At 40.7% G+C, this 20,275-nt stretch overlaps 2 protein-coding genes across 2 annotated transcripts in view; both read right to left on the bottom strand.

Annotated features, from left to right (window-relative positions):
- Positions 1-3,966: 3,966 nt before the first annotated feature.
- On the bottom strand, positions 3,967-8,503 carry LOC110067015 (EF-hand calcium-binding domain-containing protein 4A-like). The gene is made up of 3 exons (XM_020774283.2): positions 7,496-8,503; positions 6,344-6,499; positions 3,967-4,087 (listed from the first exon to the last, which is right to left on the bottom strand). Exons 1-3 carry the CDS (start codon positions 8,188-8,190, stop codon positions 3,967-3,969), a joined length of 972 nt encoding a protein of 323 aa, XP_020629942.2. The 5' UTR covers positions 8,191-8,503.
- A 4,535-nt stretch (positions 8,504-13,038) lies between these two features.
- LOC110067016 (ATP-binding cassette sub-family C member 4-like) overlaps positions 13,039-20,275 on the bottom strand; it is a 14,489-nt gene continuing 7,252 nt past the window's right edge. Inside the window, exons 2-8 of the mRNA XM_089278660.1 lie at positions 20,117-20,275; positions 19,077-19,456; positions 17,005-18,623; positions 16,119-16,689; positions 15,086-15,222; positions 14,248-14,603; positions 13,039-13,746 (exon numbers count right to left, since the gene is read on the bottom strand). The exon at positions 20,117-20,275 is cut by the window's right edge and continues 422 nt beyond it. Of these exons, the coding sequence (XP_089134786.1) occupies positions 13,186-13,746; positions 14,248-14,603; positions 15,086-15,222; positions 16,119-16,689; positions 17,005-18,623; positions 19,077-19,456; positions 20,117-20,275 (3,783 nt within the window). The 3' untranslated portion in view covers positions 13,039-13,185. The remainder of the gene's footprint in view (positions 13,747-14,247; positions 14,604-15,085; positions 15,223-16,118; positions 16,690-17,004; positions 18,624-19,076; positions 19,457-20,116) is intronic.

The raw sequence follows: 20,275 nt of genomic DNA, 5'->3' as shown, positions 1-20,275 counted from the left end.
ACGGACCGTGACTCTAATGGTTTTGTTCGTGTTATTACAAATAGCTCATCACATACCTAGCCCTCTCTTTTTTCTCCATGGCCGTTTGAGCCTGTAGCTGGTTGACATAACTCTTGGTATCTTCTAACGAACTGACGGAAGTACTCAGCATTTCCTCTAGATGAATTGTTTTCTAAGTGGAACATAAACAATACATCAATGTGTTGAAAACATTACCTTGAAACCCGCTTTAGTAAACAGGAACAGGCTAAATGTATTAATTTGAGCCCTGTGGAGCTCTGAAGAGGGATTAGTACCGCAGGACTCAAAACTGAATCATAGAGCGTGTTTCTTTGGGAAAATGCAAGATTGGATTCTTAAATTCAAAAACGGATTTGCCGTTTTCTTTACTAGACAGATTAACCCAAGATCACTCGGATCATGGTGCATCAAACGAACCAAAGAATTCTTTCTCAGAGTGGATCCTTCGGTTCCTTTGATGCACAATCTATTTAGTAAAAGACGGAAAATCCGTTTTTATAGATGTAAGAATCCAACCTTGGATTTTCCCAGAGAAACGCGCCCATGGTCGCCAAGGGGCTCGCAGGGTTCCGACATACTGTGCACAAACCTGCAGACGGGGAAGAGCGGGGAACTCTTAACTAGTAACCAAAGACTGAGAACTGGGCGGGACTAATAAACGCTGAAGAATTATAAGCGGGCTTTTCCAATAAAGGCATTTTTGGCGATTTCAACATCTTTCCTTGAAACTGAAAGAAACCCAAAAACAATTATTTGAGGAACACTTCAGATGTAATGGAAAGCCAGACAGAAAGAGGGATTGTGCCTGTTTCTATACAAAAGCAGCTTGTACTTTGAAGCTGTAATTAAACTTTTCACCAACCTGAAAGAGTTTTTCGTTCTCATTCTTAATGTCCTGTTCCATTTCGTATTTTTTTCGGATTTCTTCTTCCAGCTAATATATAAATGAATAAAAAGTAAATAAATAACATAAAATTTAAAATTTAGACACCGAATGGCTACCACCACATTCACTGAACGACCAAGCTTTTGAATTTCTCACTTAATTCCTCATCGTAACTCGACGCACTGCAGTCTGTCGACCTCTTTGTCAAGAATCCACCTCACAAACGGTTGAGACGCCGCGTCATCCAAAGACGAAGAAGAGTATATAGTAGAGGAGGTTCAGGCTTATCTTAAATTCTTCTCCCCTCCCCCCCCCCCCCCAATACCCACCCCCCGAGAATGTTCACATGAGTCACTGAAGGGGTCTTCAAGTCTCTCCTTAACTTAAGTAACTAGAGCAACTAACTTTGCGTCAGCTTTAATAAACTCCACACAGCACAATGGGAAATACAACAGAGAACGGCTATTTTCCCAACAAGAGAGTGCGAGGACTGACCGATTTTTGCCTTTGTAAAAGAAGTTGCATTTCTAACTCCTTGCTTTCCAGTTCTCTCACAAGCTCATCCTTCAGAGCTTTTTCCCGCTTTATTTGCTGAAAAGACACAACACATACGTTAATGAGGGGCATAATGTCAGCTCTGACCATTGACGGTAAAAACAACAACAACAACAACAAACAAATTGGCGGCTGGTGGTTAGCTTAAAAGCCGTTTCACAGGTGACCGTTAAAAGTGAAGGCAGTCGAATAACACAATAATCAAGGTTTTCCTTATTCTAATGATTCTCCACGAAAACCGAAACACAGGCGGGTGAAAGTCGCGTAGCAGCAGCTTTCCTGAGATTTCAACGTCTTTTTCTTCTAGATGCACACTTGCGGTCCGCTCACGCTGGGTGAAATGTGAATTAAAATCGATTCAATTTTTTTACGCACTGTCGGGAAAGGCGGCACAGATAAAAGAAAAAAGCAAAACAAAAACAAACAGACCGAAAGCGAGATACCCTAGCAAACGTTCTCTTAAATAGATACCACCAAAGGATTGGTATGCTCTTGATACCACGAAATCCATCAAACCCCTGAAAAACAGTTTGCACCCTGAAAGAGGTCTCTTTAAGAGACCCAAAAAAGCTCGGCTATCGATCTGTTGACAAACACGGAGAAAAACAAACAAACAAACAAACAAACAAACAAACAAATAAACACAAACACAAGCAGACGATTAAGCTGTACAGCAGTAGCTAAAAGTGCAAGCGCGTAAGATGTCACTGCTGGTCACCTGTGGAAATGGCTGCCACAAGCGAGCTGCATGCGGAAACTGTGGAAGGGAAATGTTTTGGTTAAAAAGTTTTGCCATACATACGGGCAACTGTAATCTGAAGATCCGTACGATTGTCCAACGAAGGACTCGGTGAAGGTGAAATGTCGGAAACAGCGAATAAGAGGATTTCGCTTGCTCTATTCCAGGTAGGTACCTTTTGTTCTACAATGCAGACCTTGTAAAACAGTTAAGAACGTTTGATCAACTGAAAGTGCTACAAAGAAGTGATTATTCATTCAGCCCGTGGTGATCTTTCTTGACACTTCCTTGATATTTTGATACAAGGATCGTCAGAGACAATGGACAATATCAATCATGGCACTTTTTGCCAGGAAGTGATCGAGAAAATTATAAAAAAAAATTGCAAAAATGAAAAGGAATTCTGTTCTTATATTTCAGGAGTTACGCAAACTGCACATCTACACCCCAAAATATCTGCTTCTACTTCCACCAGGGGGTGGGGGGGAGGGAGGTGGGTACTCCCTATAATGGCCTGTATGGGGAGGCTCTGTCCAAAAGGGGTACCTTTTTCAGGCTTCAGGTATATTGAAGGGTAATGATTTTACATGTTGAAGTACATGAAAAGGTAGAGAAATCGGAGTATCTTACCGCCGCCACTACATGGACTGAACAAATAATACTCGTGTTTTGGTTAACATCTCTTCTGGTCAGTAATACATATGGGTTATTGATGAAGTGTGAGGTCAAGATAGCTGGGTATTGGCCAAGTTCTTTTTTGCGTGTTTATGGACCGAGACCGAGTCGAGGTCCATAAACTCCAGCCATCTTGACCGAACAAGCTTGGTCAATAAAGGATTTATTATATGGCTTTCGGGGAAATTTTTCTTGCGGGACGCACCGGATAGTCCTGAGTGGGCAAGATAGCTCCATCTTGCCCACCAATAGCCAATCACAGCACAGGATTTGATTCATCTTGCCTGCTCACGGAGCTAGTCATATAATAATTGGTGTTTTCACATGATATTGTCCCTAATTTCATTCCAAGGGTTTATGCAGTTTTCTAAACTAGGCATGCGAAAGAGGTACCTTTATACAAAAGGGGCAGCTTTTCTATGAAAATGGTATACAAAAGGGTAAGGGGTTGAACCTCGTGGCAGAGGCTCCCTGTATAAAACTTCCTAGAGTGCCCACTCTCCTCCCCCCTCCCTTCAGGATCCATAAGACTTCAATTGAAAATAACATTAGAGCTCAGGAAATCTATAAATGTATGAATCTCAATTCTTATCCAGTATATTCTTTGATCCTTAACAAGGCAATACAATTGCAATGATCTCTTTTACCGAGTGTTAACAACTGGATGCTTTCAAAAAGCCTTCAGATCACAAATCAGTACGGAACACCATTTTACAAAATTTCTGGAAACGGAGACAGTCTCGCAGCTATAGCCAATTTTTTGGGATTTTTTTTTTGGCATACTACTATTCCATTTGATTTTCCTCCTGGAAAATCCAATATTTTTGGCTGAATCAGGTTTGCTTTTAAGAAATACAATTACAATTTCCAGATTTTCTAGAAACTTTCTCAGGAAATTTTTGTATCATTTGTCCCCATTTTGAAAGCTTCAAATTTTTGGTTGAATGGAAAGTGCTCCAGTCATTAGGTTTTCCCATAGAATTACAAAAATCGACATGCAATATGGTATGCATGGAAGCCATGTGGAAATTTTGAAATATAATTTAATCTCTGTATTTGAAAAGCTGAAATGTTTTACTCTAGTTGAGCATCACATAATGCAATATCTAGGGATGCTTACCTCATTACGAATTCTCTCTTTCTCAGTCCTTATTTGTTGCTCCATCTCCTCGTACAACCTTTGAACTTCTTTGTCATGAGAATTTGCTTTGCTGTATTGAAACGAAAAATGAAGCAGTAAAAGACTTTTAGCATCAGCAACCAAGGGCACAGGGTTTAGAAAGGGTGGGATGGGGTGGAACACAAGAAATAAATACTCTGACCTCAAGAGAATTGAGAATTTAAAGTATATTGAGTTACCCCTCTCTTTACAAGAACACAATTGTATACATATTCTCATTTCCATATCATCTTGCCTTCAACAGCTTAAGTTGAATTTTTTATGACACAATTCATTTTTTCAGAGTTTTCAAGACTAGGAAGGAGAAAGAGCAAAATTAGTGAATTGACCTGGCACAGAATGCTCTGGAAAAGAGTATTCTTTTCATACGGCTTCCATCAGCTAAGCAGGCGTGTTAGTCAGCCGGTATTCAGCCCACAGTTATGTGCGGGCTGTCTTGCATTTCCTCTGCTCTGCTCACAAAGCAAAGTATGTAGGAGACCTCTACATTTAGGTGAGCAATATTAAGTTTGGTATTATTTTAAATATATACATATATCTGCCTCTCTAAGAGGTTTTACTCTGTAAATCTTTGGGTAGGGGTGTGCCACTGGGACACTGGAACCTTTACTGTATACGAGAACATGATTAGTTTGATTTTGCAACCCGATTCTACACAAGGCACCAAAACCCCCCACCCTATCCCAGACTAGCTATTTCACATGCAGAACCTTTATCTCTATCATAGTCTAACAGACACTAACTAAACCAATATCTAACAAAGACACATCTTTTTCAGTAAATTTCTCACTTTTGAGTTTCAATTTCTGTTAATTAAGTTAATATTTATACAACCCTGGGTAAAGAACCCTGTTCTAGACTTAATTATATATACCCTGGCCATGTTCCCGGTCAATTTTACCCCACATGTATTCTAGTCTAAAACTGTTTAATTTCTTCACCTTAGTATTCCAGACTTAACTGCCTGAAAACCATACCCTTCACAGCGACACATACCCATATAGCTTACTATGGCAGTACCACCTGTGTTTCTGCCTCAGATATTTAGCCATACAGTCGACTATTGCAATATTAGAAAACTATCTAACACTGATAGCCCAAGAAAACCTGAAAATAGTTTACAGTAAATGAATATAGAAGAGTACAAAAGTGATTTGAGTTAAGGATCCTTGGGTTCACTACACACGTGCTCCAGGGATTCAAATGAACATGAACTTATTGATTATTGAACTAGTTTTATGGTTGACATAGAAATATGAACGTCAGATGAACCGAATCTGGAATTTCCCAGATTTTGTTCGGAAGCAAGCTTTAAGTATGTGTATCTGTTGTTGACTGGATGCAAAATGTGATCAGTTCAGAACCACTCCACAACAACCCCAGGTAGAGGGTAGTGGGTGAGCCTGAATAACACTCTGGTTAGTTGGAAGAGAACTCCAGTTAGCCTGTTTATGGTTTGTTCTCCATAATGGTGATTCCACCCCACTCCCCCCCCCCCCCCTATCACCCCTCAAATGAAGAGTTGCACCAGGGCTGTCACTAAGTTTTAATTCACTTGTAATCGAGATCTTCACACCTGTAACAACTTGTTACTTTATGTGTGAATTGAATCAACAACAAGCAAGTCCACCGCTAACATCAAGCGCCATCGCCATCAAGTGTACTCAGCCGTAACAGGTGTTATGGGCTACAGCCCTCAATGACAGCCCTTGAAAACCCCTTAAAGAAAAACTTAAGACAATCAAAGTGTACATAAAACAATAGGTACCAAGAGAAGAGATCAGTATTCACAACAAAAATCAAGTTAAAAAAAGTGAGTGAGCAGATGAAATATAAGGAGTTGACGGAATGAAGATATGCCTTTTTTTCCTAAATGTTGCTGTTATTTTTTGACATGTTCCAATCTTTCACCCCTAAAAGGGGGGTGGCCAGAATTACTAACTATTGGTCTACCAATCCCATTAAACAAAATGCTGTTTAACTTCAATCCTATCCTCAGAAAATGAGAGGAAAAGTGTCGTCTTTCAAGTTTCAGAGGAATTGAATGATATGCTAATTATATGAATATCAAAACATCCTCTTAAGCTTATTATTTCTATGGGGAACAGATGGTCATTTTCTAGACAAAACATAACAATATTCCTTATTCATGAACGGTAACTTTGTCCGAATGCTCAGACTTTACAATTAAACAACTAGAACCGATAACTTATGAAATATTAAACAGAGGTCATCAAATTAAATATAGTACAATTAATCGCTCTTAAGCTGTAAAGGAGATGCGTACCTTTTGAGGGCAGACTCGAGCTGTTCGGAGTCCATTTTAGCTCGACGGATCTCACCAGACACCTTGCCTAGAAACTCCTCGAATTTCTGCAGTCCGCGTACATCGTTTTTGCGAAGAGCCTCCCAAAGGTCATGCAGCTGATCCTTTGTCAGCGATCTAAGCAAAACATAAAGCGGTAAATAAAACAATAACGAGTGTGATTTGACCAAAGTGAGCAGTTTGAAAGCAATTACATAATCTGATGATAAGATAAATATCGGGATAAATTACGCTGCTGGAAATAGATTTTAAAAGCAGCTCGGATTGATTCGTCCGGCTCATTCCTGGCAGGTGTAGACCCGTTGTTTGTCTACTCTTCGATTTTTGATCAAAACGCATCACTTAGGCAATCACTTTGACGGTGAAAATTAGAAATGCAATAGGTAATTAAAAATTCAACTGAAACTTGTTCGTCGCTAGAGACGTTGACAATTTGTTGTTGATTTCACGCCAGGGCTCACGGAATTTTTCACTCGGAAAAAAATTCTCACACTTGATTGTCAAAGTTAAAATGCCTGAAATTGTAGAACGCTAGGACTTATTGCCTTTTTCTTTAAACAATATGACAACAGTTCAGCCACTGTTGTTTAATGTGATGAACAGGCGAATAATACCTGTTTACAATACAGCCTCCGTATAATTATAACCTGGAGTTTTTCCGCCTTTTGTTAACGATGGTTTTATAGCTATGCTAATCGCTTCCGCTCATAAAAGCAAAACCTTTGAAGTGCATTTCAGTGAAATCGAACGTTTGATCGGAGTGATCGCTTGTTCGAAAAGCCACGAGAAGAAAAGGTAACCTATCTGGCTAGAGACACGTGTAAACAAGCTTTTCTTTCGTCGGATTTAGTGCTGCAGGCGATATGAACTTAACAACGCGACAAATTAAAAGGTTCCAAACTGTACCAAATCACGACTATCGTTATCAAGTGCGCTCTTTCCAAAACACGCTTTCAAAAAGAAAACACACACACACACACGAAGCAATAATAACAATGAGAAGTTTCAGCTGTTATTATAAGCTCGCCGAGGCGCCAAATTTGATATGCGTAAGTATCAACATAACCCGTTAAATGGGCAATCCATAAACAGTGACAAGAGCTGTAACTTTACCCCGTGAAAATGTCCTCTCCGACACTTTCCACAATTTCTCGAAATAACGCATCTTCGGATGCCTGCGTTGGAGATTCTAGTCCAGCTTCCAAGCTTTCGAAAATGTCATGCCCGTCCGGTGGGCCTTCCTTTGTAAACTCATCTTTCAAATTGGGGTCGTGTATTGACGAGTTGAGTTCCGACGAACCGTTATTGCCATCGGCGAGAAATGCGCCAAATCCCTCGACGAATTCGTCGAGCGTCAAGCGTCCATTTTTGTCAATATCAAGCTTATCAAAAATAAAATCGAGCTGTTCGAAATTCAAGTTCAAATCGTCGGCCACCCGTCCTAAATCCGCTTTCGTGATGTACCCCTTGCCTTCTGGGTCACACAAGAAGAACAGTTCCCGACCGGGATCGCTGATTGACGTGATTTCTTGTAGCTCGCTGTTGCCTTCATCGTCCGAATGAATGCCCAGAAAAAGGCCAAACCCCGCAGTGAACTCCTCTAAAGTCAAGTAGCCGTTCTCGTCGTCATCGAGTTCATTGAAAGTCTGCTTAACTTGGTTCGCATCGAGAGGCAATCCGAGCTCGGCGATAACACCTTGAAGCTCGCTCTCGGTGATGTAACCTTTCCCGTCTTGGTCGCATAGATTGTACAACTCGACCGCCCGTTCTTTCAAAACGTTTTTCAGCTGATCAGGGTCTTCGGCCATTGCTCAAGGCACATCGGCAGAGTCCAAGCCATACAAAAGCGCAATTCGTAAGTGTTTACTGCTGCGAAGATCGGCTTAGCGCTAAAATCAACACACACGCTTCAATATTGCTGCTCCATATCTCCTCTTCGGGCGATACCGGGGTGTTTTTCTCGACGAAACCAAACTTAGCAGTCTGGTATCGAAGCTTTGTTGAACTGGATAATTATGCAGCGTTGCTACATTTTATTTAGCTGTGTTGACTCTCTACTCGTCAAGATCTAAAACATGCATGCATGACTCGACAGCCAGCTACCTAGAAACGTGCGAAAACTCTACTCTCCGGGGGAGGCAAGAGGCGATAATTTGATGAAATCGACGAGCCAGGGAATCTTCCCTTGTGTTCCAGAAGCATTGAACGCGGAAAATAGCCACAAATATCTAATCAGGAATCCCAAAAATGTTTTTTCCAGTCTGACAAGCACAATATCGCGATTTTAATTGCGTTTCTTTTTTATATCATTACATAAGTTTATGTTTAATTCATATCGCTGTATCTTTCGCGATAAGCGTGATCGTATCACTACAACTTACGAAGTAATTTGTTTTTCTTGAAGTTTTAGGCCGCCGGCAGATAGTATTAAAACTTCATAACATGCTTTGTGTTGATTCAAAATTCATGATTGGCCCCATCATGAATTTCTATGAAATGTAAAAACATTTTGTTCGTTATTTCGGACAGGAATATAGCTTTTTTTGAAAAAGTCACAGTTAAGTATATTGGCTTTACATCGAAAACAAATAAAAAATGGAAGACTAATATTATTTACACATAAGTCATGATAAAATTCAGTTTTATATAGCGTTCATGAATCATTTGAAAACGAGCAGTTATTGCACTGCAAGTCCGAAGAAGAAATACGAACTTCCTGTCACGGAGCAAAAGCGACCTCTTGAAAGAGTCGGGTCAGACAGGGCCGATGCAAATTGGTTATATTAAAACGACAAGAATAACAAAACAAAGACGTGTTTGCCTTTCTTGTCAATCGATTTCAAAGGTTGCGTGACAAGCGAAATTGGGTTGTTACGAAAGTAGGGAACTAATGAGAAGGTAAGACCCCTCCCACACTACGCCGGAAAAATTTGAAAATGGCGTTTTCTCCTTGAAAACGTATCAAATGTTTTTCGTCCACACAACGCTAGAGATATTTGAAAACGCAACAATCACCGGTCATTTCGGATTTGTGCTTGAGGAAATCACATGATTATCGCGACGAAATCGTTTTTGAAAAGCTCCGTTTTCCAAATGTTTTCCGTCCACACCAAATCGCAAAGCCGGCGTTTTCAAAGAGCGTTTCCGTTTTCGTGACGGATTAGTGTGCAAGGTAGGCCTAACAAATAGAAGTAAAGCGGACGGGGCCTAGAGATTGCATGTCCGCTCGATCTGACTGAACAACAGAGCGAATCATGGCTAGCTTAGTTCAGCTCAGCTCACACAATTATTTTATTTATTTATTTATTTATTTATTTTTTACTACACTCGTGACATAATGAATATCATCATCTCTACCATATCACTGAGCTCAAAATTTTCATTCTTTCATTATTTTATTTTAGTTTCATTATTTACTTTAAAGGATTGTAAGCTGGTGAGCTGTCGCAGCCCTTGACCAGTAAGTCTGGGATGTGGCGGCTCACCTTATTATATAGCTAAGCGTATTTACAAAAGCTCATCTTAACGGACGATTATTTTACCTATGGACCAAGTAAATAACCCATTTGACCATAGTTTTCTCTCAGAGATACCAGGGGTTCGAGTGCCAGTATCTGTTCGGTATCTGGGGGGTTCGTCAGGGACACAGATTTTCAGTCTTTATGTGACGCTCGTGTCGTAATGAACATTTCAACGCAAAAAAATTCATATCTAATTTAGAAGTATAAATAAAATTTTTCATTCTACAGCTAATGTACCAGCATGTCAACAGCTTCGTCAAATATTTAGTTTGGTTTAATCCACTGGATCAAGATCGTGAATTTCATCAACCACTGGGGTGCTATTTTCCCTTAGTCCCCTTATGTTATAATCTTTCTAATCATTACATGGTAATTGAGAACTTAAACCATAAATACGGATGGGTTTCAAGTGCCTATTTAAAGAAAATACAATGACCCGTGGAACAAATGTCCGCTATTTATAATGACTTTAATCTGTACGCTCTGATTTGTCGGTCCGATTTGTCGCCAATGATAAATAGAAATTTATCGGCCCTCTGACCCGGAGGAGGCGTGCGGGGGGGGGGGGGCTACTCTCTTGTGGGCTATATAGGTAGGTAGGTGCGGTCCCAAAGAGTATCGGTTTTTAGCCGTTTTGGTCAGAAATGGGGAATCGATTTTGGCCATTTTGGTCGTAAACAGGGTATGGTTTTTGCAATCTAGCCTTGAATTAGGTGTGCTAGAAGAAGCTATCCTAACTAATTAACCATATAAACATTGTCTAAACATTGGTCTGAACTAGGAAACTAGTTATAAGGCAGGTCTGAAACAATTAATTAATATAAGGGTCAGGTCTTAAATAGGGTATCGGATTTTTGGTCAGGTCACAACTAGGGTAGGGAAAATCACAGATTTTGGTCTTAGATAGGGTAAGGGTTTTGGGAAGCAGACCGCTCACCCCCAACCAGGAAAGATGGTGAAGGGGGGGGGGGGGGAGGCGAATCAGCTTATAGATCATAGCTTATAGAGCTTATGTACGGTGAAAGCAGAACAGACAAATCCTCTGCTGTCTTTTACAGCGCGCTTTGAAAAGCATGAAAGTGGGTATTACATGAGTTAGTGTGTACTCAGTGAAATACTTAGTCCCGCTAATTTTTCCTGGCAGCGTTCTCCATTCGCAAAATCGAATCCGATGCGCTTAAATCTGCGCGGCTGTCACAAATATTTCCGAATCAGCCGACCTGTTAGATTAGATTCCATCGGATCGCAATTCACACGCGCCGATGGGCCGTTTGATTAATCGCGTCCACCAGGTCAGGGTAAAGAAATTATATCTTCTATTCTAAATAGAAACGATACATTAACATCCCCATTGGGAGTACCCGCGAGGTTTGATGTGCCCCAGAGAGAGGCAATTTGACGCTAGTAACATTAGTGGCTGCTATTGAGGTGGAGAATTTGGCACCATGTGGGAGGGGCAGGGGATAATTGGAGCAAGTTGTCTTAAAATCACACGGCGAAGCCAGAACACATCATCTTTATAAGCATGCGGTTTGTAGCATCGTGTGAAAGAAAGAGCTTCTTTTTTCAAAAGCTTGTTTGAATGTGAATATAGCGTTTTACTTTTGAAAGTTTGATCATCTTTTTTATTTTGATAATATACCGAATAAATAGAGTGTGTTCACGTGACGTCATCAAATTCTCAAATCCAAAACTAAAGGGTCACTAAAGGTTTTATCCTCATCAGGCATAACTGGTACTAAATTTATATCTGTTTACAACTTTCCAGCTCAGTAGCGTCACCAGCGCATTTTGAATTTCGGAGTTATGGCGGTGCGTAACATGAAGCTAAGACCGCGTTTGTCGAAAAATATACACTTATCTCGTGATTTTTAGCCATTTTAGGAGTTAAAGTATTAGGAAAAGTGCTTGTGTAAATGGTTTTTTTGGCTCGGTGCAGATAATCAGTCGTCTAGATAGCCAAAATAAGTTCCAGATGTTTACACTATTTTCCGACCGCCATATTGGAGGACTAGGCTCTATAATTTTGCGTGGAACATTTCGACGAATATCTCAACTTTGGGTTTCTTATTTGCCGGTATATAGGAGAATCTTTGTTTACAATATTTGCCTCATTACCATAAGCGATACAGTTTCTGATGGAGTTGAATATTGAAAGGGCACAGCACGAGTAACTGTCCCAAGAAATTTGAGCGCGCTGCATCGAATACTTTTTGTGTGACGAGGGTTTAAAAGCTCAAAATTTTACAAAGAATGTATGAGCTCATTAGCGCTTTTGCCACATAGAAATTTTAATGTTTTTGAAAGTCAATTTCTCCTCGAAAATTACACCCAAAGAGCCAAAACTTTCACCACTTACTAAGTTTCACAAGCTCTTTAACTTTTTCTAGTAAAATCGTGTCTAGCATGATGCCTTCTATGCGCAAAGTCGTATGTTAATGAGGAAAAATGTAAGCAATGATGCCAGCAAAGATTCGCCTATAGATTAGCCTACAAGCGTAAAACACTGGTAGCTTTTTAGTATGTTTTGAGAGGAAATTGAAGACTTCGTAACCTTAAGTTTTCAAGAATTGTCGTACTACAATCAGGGACAAAAGTTTTGGGACAAATTTGAACTTTTGGTGCATTTGGGCACACGCCAGACGCAAATACAACTTCTTCTGCCTAACCTCGCCCCCACCCCCCACCCCCCCCCCCCAAACACACACACACAATGTTGAAAACTACTACCTGCAGTTTCCTCTGATTTTCAACATTGTATTGGGTGGGAAGGGGGAAGAGCAACGCGTTTTTAAAAGGAACGCAGCGCTTTTTTCAAACTTCAGTAGTAAAACACAGATAATTCATTAAATTACATAAGTGTCCCAAGGACTTTTGTCCACGATTGTAGTTATAGTTTTCAGGTGAGAACTAGACACAACGACCTCTTTTATAAAAAATCTGGCAGTTTTGTAGAGCACCACTTTAAAAGGTTCGTTTCGCTAGTCAGCAGTAAATTTTAGACGTTTTGTGTAGCGGTCCTTAATCTTCGACAAAATTGAAACAAATTTTACAGAAAAAAAAAAACAAGAAAAGATTTGTGCTTGTATGCGTTGCCAATATATACATGCAAAGAGGACTGCATGGACACCGAGATAACTTTTGCTATCCCTTGTTATATTTACAATAGTTAGAAAAGGTAGATAGTGTTCCATTCCGCCAGACTCACATATTTTCAAATTACAAGGGTTTTACGACAGTTAATGCTGGAAATATCCTGGCGTTAAATCTTGGCTTACTATATCACGTGTAATCTTTTGTGCTTTCGTTCTGACTTCTGATCATCTCAGCAAATAGTCCACCCTTTGTTATCAACACTTCAGGTTTGTCAAACTCCATCACTTGTCCACCATCAAGAACCAGCACCTTGTCGTAATCCAGAATGGTGTTCAGTCGATGAGCAATAGTAATGACTGTGGAATCTTTAAACTTGTCGCGAATGACTTCCTGGATCAGACGATCAGTCTTGAAGTCCACATTAGCGGTGGCTTCATCCATGATGATGATCTTGCTCTTCTGGACCAGTGCACGAGCCAAGCACACCAACTGCCTCTCACCAACGCTTAAGTTTGTTCCACACTCTTTCAGCTTGAATTCAAGTTTCCCTGGTAGGTTTTCCACGAGAGTCTTTAACTGCACTTCCCTCAGCCCGGTCCAAAGGTCCTCATCCGTGTATTGTGAGATCGGGTCCAAGTTCCGTTTCAATGTACCTCCAAATAGTACCGGATCCTGGGTTATAACAGCCATGGACTTACGGGCTTCCTGGAGATCGATAGACTCAATATCAATTCCATCGATAAACACCTAAGGAACGAAAAGTGACATAATGATTATTTTCCATTAAATGCGGGCCCAGTAGGCAATCGTCGATAAAGGGATCAAATTTATAATTACATACTAACAGTATGTTACTCCTGACTGAACAAAGGATAGTTCCATACTTAATTGAAATTCATATACCTCAACGCCTTAAAAGTGGAAAAATGGCTAAGAAATCCATTGTTCGTCAATTTAGCTTACGTCTTGTTGGGGGTTAAATACCATCTAAAATTGTACACTTTCATGCCACCACATAAACATCCCTCGCGCGCGTAGTTACGCATTCTTTTCCCGTTAAGGGATAAAATTGAACATGTTCGCTTCTGTTGGTTATTGACATTAATTATGGTTACGAGCGATCTTTCGGCTCCTCCTCCCCCTTTATTCCGCTCTTTGATTTTCTTTGATCCCCTGCTCCAACGAATACTCCTTCATTTTGTTCCAAGAATTAAAAAAAAAACCTGCGTTCAGCAACGATTCATTTACCTTTCCTAAAGGATCTGGCATACGGAACAAAGCGGATACCAAAGATGACTTTCCAGCGCCGGTACGACCAACAACTCCCACCTTCTCCTTACTAGAAACATGAACGTTAATGTTCCTTAAGACGCGAGGCCCTCCTTTGAAGTAAACTAAAGAAAGGTCCTTTATCGTCAAACTTCCTTCATTAGGCCAGGACACTGGAGGGCGGGTTTCAGTGTTGTAGCCGACCTCTGGATCCAGTTTGGTGTACGACATGACACGTTCTACTGACGTCATCAAGTTTTCCACTTCTGAAGCTAATCGTACGCCATGTTGAGTAATGTTTAATGTTTGCAGTGCGTAGGTAAGAGCAAGTCCAGCTAATGGTGTGGACAACAAGGGCAATAAAATTGTATATGAACACACCATGAGTAATATACGTGCATAACGGAACTTTTTGCTGAGGAAAACTACAATACATAACATTAGAGGTGTAAAATGACACGTAAAGGCCACTTTTTCGCTGAAATATAGAACTAAATGACTGGTTTGCCCACTTTTCATGTTCTTATGGCAATGATTGGCTAATTTAGTCCGTGGTAAAGACATAAAGAGGTCAGTTGGGTAAAGTCTCAGAGGTACATGTAAGGGTTTTCTAAAATAGTGCTGCAATGTCCAACTTGGGCCGGGATCAACTCGACCTCTACTTTAGCTTTGTTTGACTCGCTTAGTTCACTTGCACTGTCTTAAACGGCTTTAATAGGCAGGGCATGGCTTCTGTTAAGAGAGAAGACGAGGTAGATAGCACTCTCAGTAAGACATGGCCACATTTATATAGAGTAATATAAGTGCATAAACTCACCAGAATTTTCAGTAATCAAAATGGCAGTCACTGCCACAATCGTAATGAACACACTAGAGAGCAAATCAAGACGCAAACCAAACCAACGACTACAGGACACCACCATAAAGGAAGCTTGCGTGTTTTCGTCCTGATATCTGAAAAAAATCAAATGAAACATTAAATTTTACGAGAAATTAATGGAACCTAACTTGCGCGGCAAAGCCACATAGAAGAATGACAAGGAGAGATAATAGCCATCGAGAAGAGCAATAATTTCTGAGACTGTACCTACTTCGTAATTAGCATATCAAAAGCCTTTTCTGTTCATTGTTCATTCTATTTATTTGCCTTTTTAGCTAAAACAATAGTTATAATTTATAAATATTTCAATGTATGGCGAGGTGACCTCGAGAAACCTTCAGGCTTTTAGTTGAGGCCACCTCGTACGTAACAATACGGTTACATAGATACTGCTGCAGTGTGCGGCTTTGCCAGTTCAGCAATTATTTTACTAGAAACTCTGGCAGTTTTTTCTTAAAATTGGGAAAACTTGACAAAGAAGTGATTATAACAGGAAGGGAATTCCAGATCTTTGGACCTTGGTAAAGAATTGTGAATTTTTTTTTCTTCTGTCATTTGCCTGAAATCACCGGATTTGTGGCCAAATTTGGTTACGGTACCTTTTTGGTGCTCTTAATGTTCTCGGCATGGTTATTTTGGCCTGTCTGCTTTTCGCTAAAATAAAAACCGTGCCTCAAAAATCGCCTGACATGACGCTGAAGCATGTTACGAAAAGAGGTCCGTTCGGGAATAGGCGTATTCCGCCTGACGTTTGGGGTACAAGGAGGACCTAGTAAAAATTGGTTTTGATTTCTTTTTAGCTTATAATCTACAAGGAGAGTTGTTGAGGAGGAGTTAATTTGATTTCAGACCGCAGAGTTAATCCTCACCAAACGAGAACAAGGCTAGTCAAAACGAGTGGTTTTCAATGGTATAAAAATTGTGGCAAGGATACGTTTGCTTCACATTAAAACCTTGGAGAGCGACGTACCTCTCAAGCCTGTCCAGAAATGTCCTGTTCATGTTTGAAGTGTGAATTATTTCGAGTCCTTTTGCTGTTTCTGTGATGTGTGAGTACACAGGACTGCATTTGATGGCCTCAATCCTCTTGAGTTCTCTAGAAGACTTCAGATAATAGCGTGCAAAATAACTAAATAACATAACAAATGGAAGAAGAGCCAAGAAAAGCCAGTAGTTCACCACAGCGGGAACGATTGTGACACAGATCGCGAAGAGGCAAGATATACAAGCGTGAAGAAATATCAGTGGCAGCACATCGTCCATGCAGCCAACATCTTTGGCAAAGCGATTCTGGATTCGCCCTGCTGGGTTTGTGTCAAAAAACAACACAGGTGCTTTGATAGTCGACAGCGTCATTTTGTTGTGAAGGTTCTCAGCTGCTTTCAGAAGGGTGTAAGTGAAAAAGAAAGACGACACTGCCATGACAACGATGGACACCGCTACCAGAGTGGCGTGGATAGCTTGAATGATGGGTGCTTTTTGTTGCTCATGTGACATCTCTGCCATTCTGGCCAACCACCAGTTTGGAGCTATGAGGCAAACTGAAATGGGAATGACGGTAGTCGATTAGTTGTCGGCCAATTTGCTTCTTAGTTTGCGAGGAAAAGGTGCACTTGTGATGTTACCCATCTACAGGGGTTGTTTTTAGTGAAGTAGGCTCTCTCTGTTCTACACGCGAATTTGTTTAGCTCAGAAGTTTGGACAATCGCCATCATTCATAGACATTTGGGCTCCAGAACACAAATTACCTTAGTTGTTGCTAGCTAAAGTTGAATGACATGAATGAGAAGTATAACTAAGAAGTCAGTGTATATAGAGAAAAGGCCAACAAGGCCAACAAAATTGAGGAAGTTCACCTTGTGCCAATATTAATAAAATGACAAGGGTGATTATCATTGGAACTGGCAGTCCTTCCCTAAAGAAATTCCAGTAGAGTCTCCAGTCAACAGTTCCAGCTGTTTTACTTTCCTCCTCTTCCTTCAGATCAAGGACTGTCCCGTGTTCGTCATCTTTGGACCAAGACGTGCTTGAGAGGACAGGAAAGTTGGTAGTTTGAACGTTCAGTTCATCGTTCATATTTACATCGTGACCGTTTTCACCCTGCGGTAGTTCTGGCAACTGTAGGTCACCTTCAAAAGCTGCGTTGTGTTCACCTTCAGTGTGTTTTATAACCGGGGCTAAAGGAATTGAAGGTGTATGAATCACCCTTTTTGAAACCACTGTATCACTATGTTCATCAAGTCTATCCTCAAGCATAGACTCATCTTCAACGGGCTCAGACAATTCCAAAATTTGTGAAAGTACTCCCTTTTCTTTAAGCTCCATATAACCTCCCTGATGAACGATTGAACCGTTTTCCATCACAGCAATGTCGTGGACGTCTTTCAAATACTGCAACTGGTGGGTAACAAGCAAACGAATGCGACCCGATAAATGGCCGACTATACAGGCATCAAAAAGTCTTCTTCCCACCTTAATATCAACCGCACTCAAGGGATCATCCAGCAGGTAAATATCAGCGTCTGAATACACTGCGCGAGCTAAACCCACACGCGCTTTCTGACCTCCACTGAGAGTAACTCCACGCTGTCCAATTTCCGTCATGTCTCCGTTGCTGAAGACGGCCAAGTCTTTCGTCAAACCACACACGTGAACAACATTTAGAAACTTTTCCTGGTTAAATGGCAGACCAAACAAGATGTTCTCCCTTATAGTCCCAGAAAACACCCAGGGGATTTGAGGAACGTAGGCTACTTTTCCATAAAACGATACGTGTCCTGCACATAGAGGTAGTTCTTCAAGAATGGCTGTTAGCAGAGAGGATTTTCCACTTCCTACTGCACCTGTTATCGCTAACATGTTATCGTTACATCCGACACTTAAGGTGATGTTGTTTAAGGTTTTGGCGCGGTTATCTTGATTCCATGAACACGATGCATCAGAAATTAACAGATAAGGCTTTCTTGTGTCTGAGAATAGTTCATCCGTAAAGGGATGTGACGGAAAGTTACAAAAATTACTCGAAGTATTCGTGTCAGTGCTTTTGAGTGTCGGAAACTCTTCTCGTATCACGTAGTTAGTCAATTTGACGACTTCCTTTTCCTCGCTATTTTCAAATGGGACTGCAAGGCTAGCGTCAAGATTCAATTGTCTTGTTAAAGGCTTAGCACACGTGTTGTGTTTTTCGGGCTCTTCAAACTTTGATACTTCGCCATTAAGAAAAATCTGCGTTCTGTCAATCGCCACTTTGGCATCTGCCACTTTGTGCATGGCTATACTCAAATTGTAGCAAAATGTTGTCCTTAGCGTCACTAAGCCTAACAGAAGAGTGAATATCGTGGCTGATGATAAGTGAGTTCCTGTCAAAATCAGCGTGGCTGCTGAAATCAGAGCGGCGATGGGAAGTGTTGTGAAAAATAAAACAACCACCATTGAGACAATGATACCTTTCAAACGAAGAAGAGCCATCTCTTTCCTGAAAGAAACAAAAATAAATTTAGTCACTTGGATCATTATAGTTGATCATCATTACCTCGAGAGGTCACAAATCTAACTTATCTTTACAAAATTTCCATCCTGATAGAAACTGACGCGCACTTCTTTCAATTTGGTTCTTTTGTTGAAGCTACTGTTGTTGATAAGTTTAGGCCCATTCTTTTTTAGAGCACAGGTAAACGAGACGTTATGTAATAATTGGCTCGGAAGCAATAAATATAAGCATTTCAACGCGATCCAACTCGTTTTTCGAGTTATACTTAATTAGGCCTCATATGCACTCGAACAAAGCCGCGCAGAAAGAGGGTGTTAGGGAACATTTTTACTCCCTGGTGCTGTCATGTCTTGTCAGGGGTGCACACATCAAATTTGGCTTCAGTGATGTATCACAAAAATATTACAAAGCTACCTTTTAGTCAAGTGTTTTATTTACCTGCGAATCTCGCACACAGCGTCTCTGAATTTCCACTCCCAAGCATACATCTTCACTGCTCGTATCCCGGTGATGATTTCATTCATTACCACGAGCCGTTTGTCTGTAAAAGCGGCCGCCATCTTCCTGAGCTTAGCAGCTTTTTTTACCATTAACATTTGAAAGGCAACTAAAACGAAAAATATGACTGCACCAATTAGAGCCTCCCAACCAATCAAGTACCACAGGATTATCAAGCCGATTACGAGTTCCAGCGGTGCAGATAGCATATAACCCACTTGGTTCAAGCTCTTCTCAATTTTTTGAGCGTCATTGGAGACTAGGTTGATCGTATTTCCAGACATTGTTGCTTCCAGGCTGTAACGATTTAGAGAAAGAACCTAAAATGTGAAGAGAAATGGTAGTTAAGACTTGGCAGTGGCTTATTTTTCGCCTTTCCATAAGGAGAGTCTAAACAACTGTACAACGTTGATGGCCAAGAGTGAATTCTAACGAATTTTAGTTTTTTTACCTGTGGAAATATGTCCTTAGGCCAAAGCAAAGCAAAACAAAAAAGTGGGGATCTAGGAAGACTGTCGCAGCCTGTAAAAAGGCTGATAAATTCTGGGCAGTAACTGTCTCCTATCTCAAAAAGGGCGCATCTTCTGGCCAAATATTATCTCAAATAAGGAGCTTTGCAGAAAAACTGATTACCAGAGTATTGCCATGGAAATCAAACGCGCAAGCGAATCCGGTCGCTGGGCCACGTACTAAGAATGGATCAAGCTCGTATTCCAAAGGTCACCTAATGATGGACACATCCTGACCAAAGGAAACCTGGTCGGCTAAAAACCAACTGGGACCGAACTTTCATTTCTGAGCTCAGCTACGTAAAACTCACTTGGGATGAAGCAATACATCTCGCGCAAAAAAAGGGAAGAAAGAGAGGGATCGTTGTTGCCTTATGTCCCACAGGGGAGTGAGTAATACTAACCCCTCTTGAATTACCCTCCCCTGCCCAACTTTCAGACTTTTTACAGTTACAATTCAAGTTGCACTACCTTCTTGTACACAAGTCCAATTAATGCCACTTTCAGCTTCAACCCCCAGAGTTCGGTTGTGTAATTGTAGTGTTGTGTGGATGCACCTTGTATCACGCTTGTTATCCCCAAAAGTGCCACGTAGATGAACGCCCACTTCATGTCCATATTTGGCCCATC

Source organism: Orbicella faveolata, unplaced genomic scaffold, assembly GCF_042242905.1.
Source record: "Orbicella faveolata isolate gen_17 unplaced genomic scaffold, um_ofav_v1 contig_46, whole genome shotgun sequence".
Classification (NCBI taxonomy): Eukaryota; Metazoa; Cnidaria; class Anthozoa; order Scleractinia; family Merulinidae; genus Orbicella; species Orbicella faveolata.
Note: the sequence above shows the minus strand (reverse complement) of the source record. Positions and strands in the feature narration are given on the sequence as shown.